Consider the following 13,574-nt stretch of genomic DNA (forward strand, 5'->3'; position numbering starts at 1 on the left):
GAATCAATACCTGAAAATGAGAAGGCAAAGCTGAGTTAATGTGGCAGACAGGAGCAGAGGGGCAGCCCTGGAAAAGCTGGAGCCAGGAGATGGAGGGGAGCAGGGCAGGGCAGGGGTGGGAGCACAGGTGAGGGCCAGGCCAAGCCCCAGCTCTGGGACAATGTGAGCAGCATCTCAGCACATGGCTCAACCCTTCCCTTGATATTCTAGCTCCCACAGAACCTGTCCCTGGCCTCCTCCCATTCTCTGGCATGAAATATGCTCCCAGGCAAGGAATTTTTAGGGTGCGATGTAGAGCTTCCAGCAGCAACTCACAAACCCTGAACTACTGCAAAGTTGTTGTGAAGAAAATGCAGCCAGAAACCTTCCCATTCCATGTATTTCAATTTACAAGCTTTTCAGGCTCAATGGTATTTCCCTACCTTTGGCTCTGGAACAAGGAAAATGTATTTTAAAAGGAAAATTCTACAAGGAAAGCAAAATAAAAGCCATCATTGTGGCTGGTAGCATGTGCTGAGGAAAAGCCAGGAAAGCACCAGGACCCAGCCAATCCTCTAAAGGTGCTCTTCAAACTACCACTTTCTAATGCAGAAACGTGGCAATTATAGGTCTCTATAAATTTAATCCCTTGCAATGCCAGAGCATGGAAAACTGCAAGAATTTCCCCTGGAGTCAAGACACAGTTTAAGCTTGAATGATTTTGCTTTGCCCCTGTGCCAGAGCAAGCACATTCTCTTGCTGCACTCTAGTGGCAGAGCAGGAGCAAAATTCTGGGAAAATGCCCAGATTTGGAGCTTGAATGTTTTAACCCAACAAAGCTGTGCTGAATTAGTCCAACTTTCATATCAGTGAAACACTGATAAAGAATGAAGTGGGTGCTCAGAAATCTTTTAGTTACTTGGTCCTTTAAGAAAGGTCTGATAATGAAGAAGGAAAAGTCATTCCTCTTCCCTACACCTCCAATCCCAAATCCAGGTACACCAATTAATTAGAATTGCAGCACTGAACTGAAATGGACACTTCTTAAGACAAGGATAAAGAACGTTTTGTCTAGGAACTAAAAAATCTAAAAGTATTGAAGCGGGAAAAAAACATATCCTTCAGGCCAAGAATTTTATGCAAACCCAAGTGGAAGACTTGAGGAGTTGAAAATCCACACTCCAATAAACACAAGGGGTTGTTTTTGTTGTATTCTAATATTATTGCAGCTGTTCCTAGTGAAGGACTGAGTTGTGGCTACAAAAAAAGGCAGCAATGAAAAAACAGACATAGACAGAAATAAAAAACATTGGAGGAAAAAAAAAACCCAGACATGAGAGAAATCCTATAAATTAATTCTGCCTCCAAAATTAAAACCATGTTTTATTGTAAAGTTGCACTTCGATTAGTACCATAATTCTTTATAACATACTGTACAATAAAATATTTTACACACAGCACATCAGGCATGTGCTCAAGATGTTACAAAATTTACAGCTCAGACATTTCTCTGATGGTGTCAGCACCTCAGGTGTGTGACATCCAGTCCCAGAGAGGTTTAGTTTTAGAGCAGGACCCTGTGGCACCATTATCTGCTCTCCAACACCTTCAGGATGTGATCAGAAACATCAGGAATGCTGGATACTCTGGCTCATGTTTCTCTCACACTGTTTAGAATAGTTGTGAATGACAGCTCCTTATAAATTCCCTCATTCTAGAGCAGCCCTTTCCTTACTGGCTGCTCAGCAATGGATGGTTTCTCTTGGATGAGTGCAGTTTCCATGAAAACAACAGAATGGATGGTTAAAGACAGCCTGAAGTTGGGCAAACCAAAGCAACCCCAGCAAGTTCCCCCACCAATGCAAATAAACCCCCCCAAACCTTTTCCTCTCCCACACGTTGCTCACATTCTTCCCTCTCCACACACACATCCATCTGCAAGTTTAAGGACATCAACAGTAATAAAAAATGGAAAGAAACCCTTCTCATATTGCCTCAGAAGAGACTGGGACCTTTCCCACAGAGTAAACATTTCAAGGATAAATTAGAGCTTCTAAAGAGGAGAAGCTTAATAAATGCTCAACATTAAAGAAAATAAGACACTGGAGGGAGCCACAGCTCAAACTTTGTGCTGCAAGTGTAAACAAGTGTCCTGCCATGGCCAACACTGCTTCATTCTCTCCCAGAGCTGTAGCAATTCCTCCTTTATTGTGCTTTCAGCTACCTGAGGTATTTCCTTGTCACACCAATGGCATTTCCAAGTGGAACTGATACCTCTGATACCTGTGAGGACAGCCCACAGCAGTGGAAGTTCCTTAATGCTTGGGAAAGATCAAGTCATCATTTAATTCCAAACCAGGAATGGATTTTGTGCTCCCATTTGCCACAGAGGACTGAGAAAAAACAAAGCACAAAACCACTGCCTGGAAATCACTGGAGCTTGTGAAGGAGGTGGCACCCATTTGTTTCCTTGTCTGGTGATTTCTGGCAGATTGGCAAAATAAACTGCAGCTGGCAAAGAGGAGACAATCTCTGGCTCCAAACAGGAATATTCAGCTCTCCAAGTACTGGAAAATGCTTCGGCTTTGACTGGATTCCTCTGAGCTTTCTACCCTGGGCCGCTTTGCTGCTGATGTTACCACTGCAGAAGGGCCTCTCTTCTTCACCTAAAGGCAGTCAAATACATTAGAATACACAATATGCACAAAAAAAGTTTAAATTCTGAATTATGAGAGAAATATTTGGTGTGAGAGCACACAGGGAATATTTAAGACAGTAGTGCTCTTAACTGCTTGGCAAATTTTAGTGCCTGTGTATTCAAATAATCTCCACAACAGGCAGCACCTGCTACCCAAATCTTTACCTGAGGTTTTGGTTTCTCCTTTGCCTCTTCACTCTTCTCTGGTGAAAGTGTATGAAAGACAAAATTCCTTGAATTTCGAGGGGCATTTGGATTAAGATCTGACATTGCTGCCAGCTTCTGAAGGACAGCTTTAGGTCTGTTCAAGAGTGACCCATTTTTTATCTGAAAGGCAAAGAAAAGCTGCATTAAACCATTCTCAGGAAACAAGGCAGGTTGCTTAATAAGTTACTCTGCAAAGAAAATCTACTCTCTGCTCACACATCACAACACCACAAATCAGGAGAGCCCACAGTTCAGGGGCAGCTGACTTGGCTGTGTTAGCAAATGCCATTTTTGAGGATTGGTACCCACCTGGATGTCACTGGCAGGTCTGAAGGCTTCAAACGGGTTCCTGGGTAACAGAGCTGTGCCTTGTGCCACCACTGCTGGGCTGGCTGGCAGAGACATGGGGGAAAAGATCAGTTTTTGAACTCTTTCCCTCTCTTCTTTTCTTATCACTTCAATAAAAAAATCAAACTCACCTTTCTTCTGCAGGGACTTGGCAGTCACTTTTTTTGCCAGCTTCATGAATTCGCTGTCTCCACCAATTTCTTCTTCCTCCTCCTCCTCCTGCTCTTTATTTTTTTCCTTCTGTAGCAGAGAGAAGACCATTGAAAAAAAATCATATTACAAATGGACATTTCATTCAGTATTTTAAGTAATTATTTTCTTTATATTAATTAATTTTCATTTACTTTCTACTGTAAGAGGTTAAAACCATGTTTTAATTGCAATTTCTTAGATACTTCACCATCCTTGTTCTAATAATGAACAGCATCACATTCAGCTGAGAAATCTGACTTAACACTGAAGTTTAACTTGAGGAATAAACAATTTCCCATCCAGTAATGATACAGAGACTGAGCAAGCCTTTCTAGCAGCTCACCACACCTGCTCACGGAGCCACTGCTCTCGCTCAAATCTCTCCTTCCTCCACTTCACTTCTGTCTCATCAAACTCTTCATTCTCCTCCTCATTATCTGAATCTCTCTGAAACAAGTCCATCTGTGAAGCAAAATCTGGGCAACAAAACAAGACAGTCAGCTATCAATTTTGAAAATAAAGGCTAGTAAAAGAGAACAAAAAAACACCCCAAAATCAATCAAACAAACAAGGCAAAAAACCCAGAATCATCCCCCCATCAATTTACTCCTGAAATACTCCATTGAGGACTAGAAGTGCTACTTCACCCACACACACAAGCTCTGTTTTCAACCTTTCTCCCCTTCTATGAACTCTGGATCATGGCTCACCTATGTTTTTCCACCTGAACCTCCTGGTCCTGCCTGGGCCGTCGCTGTGCAGGTCCCCATCCAGCAGGTACCTCTCCTGGCAGAGGCGGAGCTGGCGCTTGTCATCGTCCAGCATGGCCTTCCTGCCAGCACAGGGGACAGGGACAGGTTAGTCCAGGCTAGCCAGGGCCTCACACACCAAAAAAATCTAATGAGAATGGCACTGACATGTGGAATTTCTGTATTTGGTTTCCTAACTCCGCCTCGTCTGGGAGCTCCTCGTCGATAATTTCTTCTTCATATTCGTTCAGGTCTTCACCATCGTACTCATCCTCACTTCCCACGTCACTCCCTGAGAGCTCTGCCTCCTCCTCCATGAAATCTTGCAGTTTTCTAGGGAAAAAAAGTCAAAAGAGTTGAGTTTGGGAGCAAAACAACCATCACACAAACCTTCTGAAAGCAAGATTTATTTTTTGACATAAAATGAACACATTTCTTAAGGATGTATCCTAATTTCTCATGTGATTTTTGGAAAGAAGAAGCCTTGAGTTCCTGCACATTTACACACATAGCTGGCATCATTTACTACCCCAAATCATTGGCATCCCCCAGATTCCAGAGATGGTGGCAATAACTGTCAACTCTGTCTTTTAGTTGCTAGAACAAATAAGATCTTAAGACATGAAGAATGACAACAATATTCTTGCATCCCTTTTTTTGGTCAAAAAGATGTTGCACTGCTTTTATTGTGGCTTTTTGATTTCCATATAAAATGGAAATCATCTATAACCCACAAGAGACACACTAAATTCATGTAACATGATAGCTCCAAAGTAAAAAACCAGACCATATAAACATCTGCTAGAGAGGGAATATATCCAAACCAAACTTCTAGTGCTATTAATATTCTATTCTCTCTGGTAATTAAGATTTTTAAAAAATAATTACAGTTTTTTCTTAGAGACTGGTCTATGTCTCAGCAGTTCTTCTTCTTCATCACTCCTTTCTGCTTCTTCAGCAGCACTCTCTTCATCCTCCTTTTCATCCTGTCAAAGAGAAAGTTTTTAGAAAGAAGGAATTTCTGAGAGTGGATTGCTCCTTTGTAACAGATTTGTCTGTTCTTCAATTAACAAGACACTGAAACCAGGCATATTTCAGAGGATTTGCATTTTTCACTGTATCATTATATTAAAGAGATCTTTTAAGTGATTCAAAGTTTGCTCTGAAAAATGTTTCAGTAGCTTGTTATGGAAGTTGTGGTACTTTACATTGATGGATATATTAAAAACCTAGGAAGATAAATGGAATTATCCATTTTATCCAGCAGCTGCCTGGCTCCATCAGTTCACACCTCTTCACTTGCAAAGGCCTCATCATCTGTTAAAAGCTGAAAACCACCAAGTTCTTCTTGTTCCTCCCCTTCTTCCTCTTCCCTAGGGAAAACATAAATGGGAGAAAGGCATTTTCATCTTACCTCCAGTAAATCAAGGCAACATTTCAACACCCACCTCAGCTGAATAAAGCAATTCCCTGTGAGTGCTCAGAGCTACAATCTGCCAGCAGCATTTAGCAATAAATGCCTCAAATCCCCATTTGAGCTGATGTTTTAAGACTTCAGATCTTCACTTGCAGAAACCATGGGACAAGCACTAATTTTTCCGATTTTTTTTCCTCCTCTCAAATTCCTCTTGGATCCCCTTTTATTAAGCCTCACTATCCTTTTGTCAGGCAGCCATACACTCTCCAATTTAGTTAATAAAAAACGCCAAGTATTCAACTTTTACATTTGGTTATGGCAACAGCCCAGAACAGACTCTAAAAAGTCCCACTTTTAATCATCTTTTCTCAGTTTAATTAAACTTCTTCACTGTTTCTTTCACTATCAGTGTAAGACAAGGAATTTCCCTTCACAGTAACTGTGGGAAACAGTTTATGCTGCCAATTAGAGAGTAATTGCTGAGCAATTTGCAATATTCCTCCCCTTCACCTCCAAAACAAAGCTCACTTTCACTGACAGCAAATTGATGTTAAACAAGAAAACACTTCTAAGAGTGAAACAAGAGTTACCAGAATTACCTTCTGTAAATTTTAGGAGAGCAATGCTAACCTGTCTGTGGGAAAGGAGCCTGAACAGAGCTCCAGAGCCTCTGCCATTGGATCTTCTATGTCACTGTATTTTTCTGCCTTGGAAGACACTGAAGAAGCCCATGTTGGAGAACCTGCTACAGAAAACAGTAAGATGTAACTCATTTCTGCTCTTAAAGTGTCAGAGAGCACCCAGAAATAAAACTGCATATGCTCCCAACAAAGACAAAACTCCACAGTGGCATCAGTACCCAGACTTGAAGTCACCTCAGCTAAAAATGTCTAAATCAAAGCTGAAAAGAGAATGCAAGACATACTCTGAGACACGAATTTCCCTGAACAAAGATTGAGCAGCTCCTCCATGTTCTGCTTTTTGGTGCTGCTGGTGTTTGGCACGTGCTCAGCTTGGCTGCTGAACTGTCCAGAACACAGGTCCAGTAACTCATCCATGTTGGCATCCATGGCATTCTCATCCATGCTAGCCAGTGGCAGCTGATGCTTTGAGGACTGGTATTTATTCCTGTGTTGTCCAACGTTCAAGAACCTGAAAGAAATGCTGTAGTTAGAAAAATCTTGCTGGTCTGCACATCCTGTTTCTGTTAAACACCATCCTTTACACCCATCACTCACCCATCTGCATCCAGCAGCTGGCTTTGAGTGTCATCTTCCAGGGAAAACTGAAACCTTGACTCCCCAGCCCCTGGAAATAAACTCTTGGGCTCAGGAGAAGCATTATACAGGTCCTGGGAATCTTCTATGGGAAGAGAAGGCTCAGAGGTTTTTCCAGAGCTCTAAGCAAGGGAATACAAAAATACAGAAGTTGTTTAGCAAGCTTAAATTGAAATGCAAGGGGGCCTGGAACAGAGTTCCCAGAGAAGCTGTGGCTGCCCCATCCCTGAAAGTGTTCCTGGCCAGGTTGGATGGGGGTTGGAACACCCTGGGACAGTGGAAGGTGTCCCTGCCCATGGCAGGGGGTGGGAGGGGATGAGCTCTGAGGTTCCTCGCAACCCAAACCATGCAGGAATTAAATTATGCTCATGCTGCTCCACTACAGCACAGGAGTTCACTGACATCAGAGGCTGTGCAGCCCATGTAAGCATTCTTAAAAGCCATATTTATGATGCACATATATAAAAGCCAGATTATAGCATCTTTTCTTTGATGCTTTAGAATATAAATTTTATAATATCATTTTTATCCATTCCAATGTGGACACAAACCCAAGGGGCAGTTTGTTCTTCTGAAATTTTACTGACACCAAAGCATTTATCTGGGTTCATTCTTTTGATAGCTCTGACCATCAGCATAAAACACATTTATTTACTTCCCACTGTGTTAGTATAAGACACAACCAGGCCTGAGAATCTCACCTTGGAAGCAGAGCTGATAAAACTTGTTTTGAAGAAACCTGGGGAGGGTGACCTGAAGCCCCCTGCTGCAGGGAAGAAGCTCCCTCCCCTCGAGGCCTGCTTGTTACAGGGCTGGTAGGATGGGATCATGGAGCCAATGAACTCAAAGCTGCTGTTGTGGCTGTTCTCCTTGGGCAGGGCTGGTAGAGAAAATGAATCATCATCCTCTGGAAATAAAAAAAAAATAGTGCTTAACTTTGTGTGTGTAATCCAGCAAAACCTCAAAATAATATTTTACAACACTGATACCTTGCTAAAAATTCATTTTGTGGTCGTGTTGGATTTCCTTCTTCTCACAGGAAGCATATTGCATGTTTTTACTTATCTTATTGACTTCTGAATTTCATATTTCTTCCAGTATTATTTTGAACAGTATTTTTCCCTCTAGTTTTTTCAAGCCCACACATTTTTTCATCAATCTAAACTTTTAAAATCATACTGTATGTATATAGAGGTGGTGAAATAACAGCAATACTGAAAGCAATCTTAAACAGAAACTTTTACATATGCTAAGTAAAAAACAAAAACCCAACAATTATCTAGGGCAATAATTCTATTTTACCTAATTTGTTGGGTCCTTTGTCTACAGTTTCTTCCATTTCCAGTTTTTCATCAGGAAGAGAATATCTGCAATTCATAAAAGGTATATTTGCTAATAAATTTAGGATTTAAATTTAGTTAATTGCAAATTGTAAAAAAACCCAAAGGATCACAAAAATACTTAAAAAGGCATTTTAAATAAAAAATCTGATGATTTTTTGATCACATGCTGATCAAATTTAAAATTTCTGTGACCATTTTTAAGGCTTGGATTATTTACCCCATTTTTGAGGAGCTGTCCTTAAAAAGCATCAAGGTAGACTCTGTAGAAGGATGTTTTAGAACAGAATCACCATGTTCAGATTTCTCCAGCTTTTCTCCATCAATGGATTCTTTGTCAGTTTCTTTATCACCATCTTCAGTGTGTTTCTCTTCTGTATCTTCATTATCTTCCTCTGCTTCATCAAGCAGAAATTCTGAATTCTAAAAAACATCCCCAAACACAGCACAGATATAATGATTATTGTCATGGCAAACCCTTCCCCAGGTGACCTGTTTGGCCCTGCCAGCAACGAGCCAAGGATTTATGAAAAGGGAAAGGGGCATCAAAACCCCTTAAACATTTCAATTTGATTTTATAGTGTTCTGACAAATGAAGGAAACACTCATTAATTCAAAGTTAGACAAGCCAGATGCTGATTTTGCCAACTATAGCAATTTTTTAGCTTCTAAAAAGAATTCTTAGCAATTCCCCCAACCAGAAGTGTACAAAAGTCCCATTCCACTGGGGAGGGGAAGCAGAACGGAGAAGCTGATGAGGTCATGGAAAAATGCTGCATACAGACCTCGTGATCACCTTCTTCTTCTTCTTCTTCCTCCTCCTCAGACTCCTCTGTCATCTCTTCCTCCTCCTCCTCTTCCTCCAGCATCTCCTCATTGTCCAGCCTAAACAGCGCTTGGCGCTTCTGGCGCTCCTCGCTCCTGCGGAGCTTCATGGCCTCCTGCAGCTTGGCCTTCAGGGCCTGCAGCTTTTCACCTGCACAGGAAAAGATTCAGGGAAGGCTTTGGGTTGGAAGAGACCTCTAAGTTCACCCCTTTCCACCCAGGGACACTCTGCATGAGACCAGGTTGCTCCAAGCCCCGTCCAAGCTGTGCTCGGACACTTCCAGGGATCCAGGGGCAGCCACAGCTTCTCATGGAAGCATGAAAAATCTAAGGAATGAATCACAAAGATCTGACTGAGGCTGTCCTACACAGGCCACTGCTATTTCAGTGGTCTACCAAGAATTCTTTTGATAAAACAAGGCTATCCACTAGGGGGAACATACCAAATAATCTTACAGAAGAAAATCCCTTCGCCTGTATTTTGTAGGGCAGCATTGAGAAACACAGCATGAGAGGAAAATACAGTGTTTTCCAATTCAATCCTTGTCTCTTCTTCTCCCCCACCAACCTGGCTTTGTGTGGACTGCTTCCTCCAGGCTCTCTGCAGCCAAAACTGCTGGCACCACGTCTGCTCTCAGCTCCTCTTTCCCATCAGATGTTGTTTCCTTACGGATAATGTTCATATTTATGGCCCGTTCCCCTTTGGATTTTGATGGCTGGAGAGTGTGCTTCAAGAAACGTGCTTTCAGGGCTTCTAGTTCTTGAAATACAAATTGATTAAATCAATGTGATAGCATGTAAAAGCACTGACTGTTAAAAGAGTAGGCCTTGAGCATTTTTTGCCCCCAAAATTTAGTTTAAAGCTAAGTTTAAAAAAGGATATATAAAAGCTAAATCTTGAATATTAAAATATTTGCAAAACTATTTTATTCAATTAATAATAAACCACCACAGAATATTTCTGTTGCAGCTTGTATTTCATTGATATTAGCTAATGTTAAATTATCTTACCATTGACTACCATTTGTCCACAAGACCTCAATTCACTTCCAGCCCAGCCTCCCATCCACCAGGCAATTCTAAATTTCTGTTAACATACCTCAAAGATTCCACACATGTAAGTGGATGTGCCTGACTGTTCTATCACCTAAATATTTCTGAATTTTCCAGCTAAGCTCAAATCAACACTGCTTAGGACTACAACACAAGTGGTACCTTTATTTGAATCAGCTTCATCCAGGTTTATGAAGGATTCATTGTCAGAGCAGATTCTTGGCTGGATGGACAGGTCTATTCCCAGTTCACGAAGTTTATCCAGCTTGGATTTCCTCACTTTTTCAGGCTGTGCCCCCAGCCCAGGCCCCACTTGTTGAGGGTTTGTTTCCCCTTGTACATCTGGTGCTGTTTCTCCTCTTTCCACGAGGGCGTCTCCAGATGCTGCAGGAATTTCATTCTCCTTTTGCTGATCACACTCAGTGCTCAGGCAGTTGGGGAGCTGCTGTTCCTCTGTGTTATCACCAGTTACAGTCCCTGTAACTGCAGGAGAATCCTCCCTGTCCTGCCTGGGCTGCTCAGCACAGTCCTCTGGCAAGTTCCTCCCTTCAGCAGCAAGAGGCTCAGTCACAGAAGCATCCACATCTCTGCCCAGGTTCATTTCTGGTTCAGCAGCTGCTGATTGATCACCTTCCACTGGCCCATCTTTGCAATCCTTGCTCGAGCTCCCAATGGCTGCAGATTCTTCATTTAGGGGCAGCTGGTATTTAGAGGACCTAAAAAAGGCAGAAAGAAACACACCACCCATGGTTAGTGTGAAAGGGAGAGAAGGCTAAGGACAAACTGAGAGGAAGAAACCATTTCCTAATTACTGTCATTAATGTGTAAGAAGAGATGAAGGACAAATCTGGAAAACTTTGTAAGAACTTAAGGAAGTGTAAAAGCTTTGTATTGGTTACAGTATGAGAGCATGAAATTCCTGAGGGATTTTGTGACTACTTAGCTTCAGTATTTTACTACACATTACTCAGAGAAGAAAGAGTCCAAGTAAAATATTGGGGTTCAGCCTAAATCCCATTAAAATAACTCAGCATCAGCAAGTTCCTTCATATGAGTTACTTCTGGCCCTGATCACTTCTACAGTATGATTCTGTCCAGAGAGCAGCATTGCCTGATGTTAGCAATGACATTCTCCTAATTCCCTAATTTTATGGATTTAAAGGAGCCTAAGAAAGTCTGGTTATCCTCCAAGAAAAGCCAGAGATGCTTAAAGTTTATGGAAAAACTGGATGAGGAAGGTTTAAGTCCTTACTTCAGCAGGGCCATGGCATTTCCTTGACATGCTGGTCGAGGTCTGCTCTTGAAGAAGTCATGAACACTTTTGGCCTCAGGCACGTGATATGGGAGAGACAGAGATGATTCTGCCAGAGAAAGACAGTGAGAGAAGATTTAAACCATCATCTGAGCTCTTTATTTGATAACAAGTATCTTTATTTTCATTAGTTACAAAAACAACTTTAACAGGTCCATCAGTAAAAATGGTCTTGCACCCTTCAACCCTCATTAAGTCACACTAGATCAAAGAAGGCTCTAACCTTCTGGGTAAATTCTTTCAATTTCTCCTGTGAATTTCTGAACAGTTTATACCCCTTTACATACAAGGAATTGAAGTTTTACCTCTAAGAAGTCGTTGGGTCTCACTGTGTAGCTGTTTAATGGCTTCTTTACTTAACCGAGCTGCTTTCCGCTCCTTAGGGGGAGAAAAGAAAGGTTTTGAAGTCAGGAAACAAACATGGGGCTCCTTCTCTACTTTTTAAATTGCTTATTTTTCCCTTTCAATCAGCAAGGAGTCAGAATAAAGCATCCATTAAAAAAAAAAAACACAACCAAACTGTGCACACAAAAGCATTTTAGTCATGACAAACAACAATACAGAGCTTTAAAAAGATGGAGACTTCACCTTCCTTTTTGGCTCCTTTAATACAGGCTCCTCATTCTCCTCATCAAATACATGTTTGTAGCCCTCACTGTCAGGAAAACGTTCCTTGTTCTATGGGGCATAAGAAGAAATTCAATGATTTCTGTCAATAATCTGGCACTATCAAGGGCAAACACATCACAAATGACTGTACAGAACTACCACTGGTCAGCAGAGCCAGCAAGTGTACTCATAAACCAGCACAAACCCCACAAAGGGCACATTGCAAAGCTCCTACTTCATAGTAATTATCTTTTTAACCTGCCAGGACAACATCCCCCCATCTTTAAAAACAAATGCAGAAGGCTCTCCTCTCTCCTGCCACAGCAGCACAACTCCACCATGGTCCAAGAGAGTTGTAGAATCTGCTCAGGTACAAATTTCTGCTAAATCCAGTAACCATGCAATGATTTGGGTTGCAAAAAACCTTGAAGTTCATCCCATTCCAGCTTCTTCCACTGTCCCAGGCTGCTCCAAGCCCTGTCCAGCCTGGCCTTGGGCACTGCCAGGGATCCAGGGGCAGCCACAGCTTTTCTGGGCACCCTGTGCCAGGGCCTGCCCACCCTCACAGGGAAAAATTCCTTCCCACTATCTAATCTAAACCTATTTTCTATCAGTTTGAAAGACAGTGCATTTACAATAATTTTGGTATCACAGCCAACTGTTACCTTGTATTTTTTTATTTTGTTTTTCACAGCTGCTCTTATGGATTCTAGGGACTCTTCATCCTCAAGGGGTTGATCATTCTCCTCTTCCAAGCCGTTATCAAAGAGCTCCTTGTCATCCAGGAGACATCCACTGTCATTGAAGGGAAACCTCTCAGCACCACCCACCTGCTTCCAGAGGAATAAATTACTGGGATTCCTTTCAGGAGGTCCCTTTGCTTCTTTGACATTAATTTAAAATGGCATTAAATCATCAAGTGTTAGGTTTTGTAGGTCTTTAAAGTGCAAATTTAATGCAATTTAATTGAAATTAATGTACAGACAGTGCAGGTAAGACTTGTATGTTGTGGATCCCAAAGCTGCTGCAGGAATGTGGACACAACACTGAAGCTTTGCAACAGAAAAGATAATATATAATATTATATTGTATATATTATAATATATAGTATAAATATATACAAGCAATAATAAATTTAGCTTAGTTAAAAAATCATATACATACATATAAATATGTATACTATATATATTATGTATTTAATAACATATAATATATATATTATACATATTTAATTATATATATAATATATATATTACAATATATACAAGCAATAATAAATTTAGCTTGGTTAAAAATAATTATATATGTTTAATAATATATAATATATATTTAATAATATATATTATATATTTAATAATATATATATTACAATATATACAAAGCTTAGTTAAAAAATCATATACATACATATAAATATGTATACTATATATATTATGTATTTAATAACATATAATATATATATTATACATATTTAATTATATATATAATATATATATTACAATATATACAAGCAATAATAAATTTAGCTTGGTTAAAAATAATTATATATGTTTAATAATATACTGTCA

General features: G+C 40.5%; 1 protein-coding gene across 3 annotated transcripts in view; it reads right to left on the reverse strand.

Annotated features, from left to right (window-relative positions):
* Positions 1-1,327: 1,327 nt before the first annotated feature.
* The window catches only part of CLSPN (claspin), a 17,602-nt gene continuing 5,355 nt past the window's right edge, over positions 1,328-13,574 (reverse strand). The window contains exons 4-25 of one of the 3 annotated variants that reach the window (XM_039729261.1): positions 12,672-12,836; positions 11,986-12,075; positions 11,703-11,775; positions 11,338-11,446; positions 10,248-10,801; positions 9,601-9,792; positions 8,993-9,183; positions 8,428-8,630; positions 8,170-8,234; positions 7,569-7,774; positions 6,829-6,989; positions 6,516-6,742; positions 6,221-6,335; positions 5,465-5,546; positions 5,062-5,159; positions 4,342-4,506; positions 4,135-4,256; positions 3,773-3,900; positions 3,364-3,472; positions 3,194-3,276; positions 2,843-3,004; positions 1,328-2,645 (exon numbers count right to left, since the gene is read on the reverse strand). In XM_039729261.1, coding sequence (XP_039585195.1) covers positions 2,532-2,645; positions 2,843-3,004; positions 3,194-3,276; positions 3,364-3,472; positions 3,773-3,900; positions 4,135-4,256; positions 4,342-4,506; positions 5,062-5,159; positions 5,465-5,546; positions 6,221-6,335; positions 6,516-6,742; positions 6,829-6,989; positions 7,569-7,774; positions 8,170-8,234; positions 8,428-8,630; positions 8,993-9,183; positions 9,601-9,792; positions 10,248-10,801; positions 11,338-11,446; positions 11,703-11,775; positions 11,986-12,075; positions 12,672-12,836 — 3,414 coding nt within the window. In that variant the 3' untranslated portion in view covers positions 1,328-2,531. Of the gene's footprint in view, positions 2,646-2,842; positions 3,005-3,193; positions 3,277-3,363; positions 3,473-3,772; positions 3,901-4,134; positions 4,257-4,341; positions 4,507-5,061; positions 5,160-5,464; positions 5,547-6,220; positions 6,336-6,515; positions 6,743-6,828; positions 6,990-7,568; positions 7,775-8,169; positions 8,235-8,427; positions 8,631-8,992; positions 9,184-9,600; positions 9,793-10,247; positions 10,802-11,337; positions 11,447-11,702; positions 11,776-11,985; positions 12,076-12,671; positions 12,840-13,574 lie in introns of all 3 variants that reach the window. The other 2 variants (XM_039729262.1, XM_039729260.1) reach the window with 2 other exon arrangements.

The sequence above is a fragment of the Passer montanus genome, unplaced genomic scaffold, assembly GCF_014805655.1.
Source record: "Passer montanus isolate IOZ18808 unplaced genomic scaffold, ASM1480565v1 scaffold68, whole genome shotgun sequence".
Classification (NCBI taxonomy): Eukaryota; Metazoa; Chordata; class Aves; order Passeriformes; family Passeridae; genus Passer; species Passer montanus.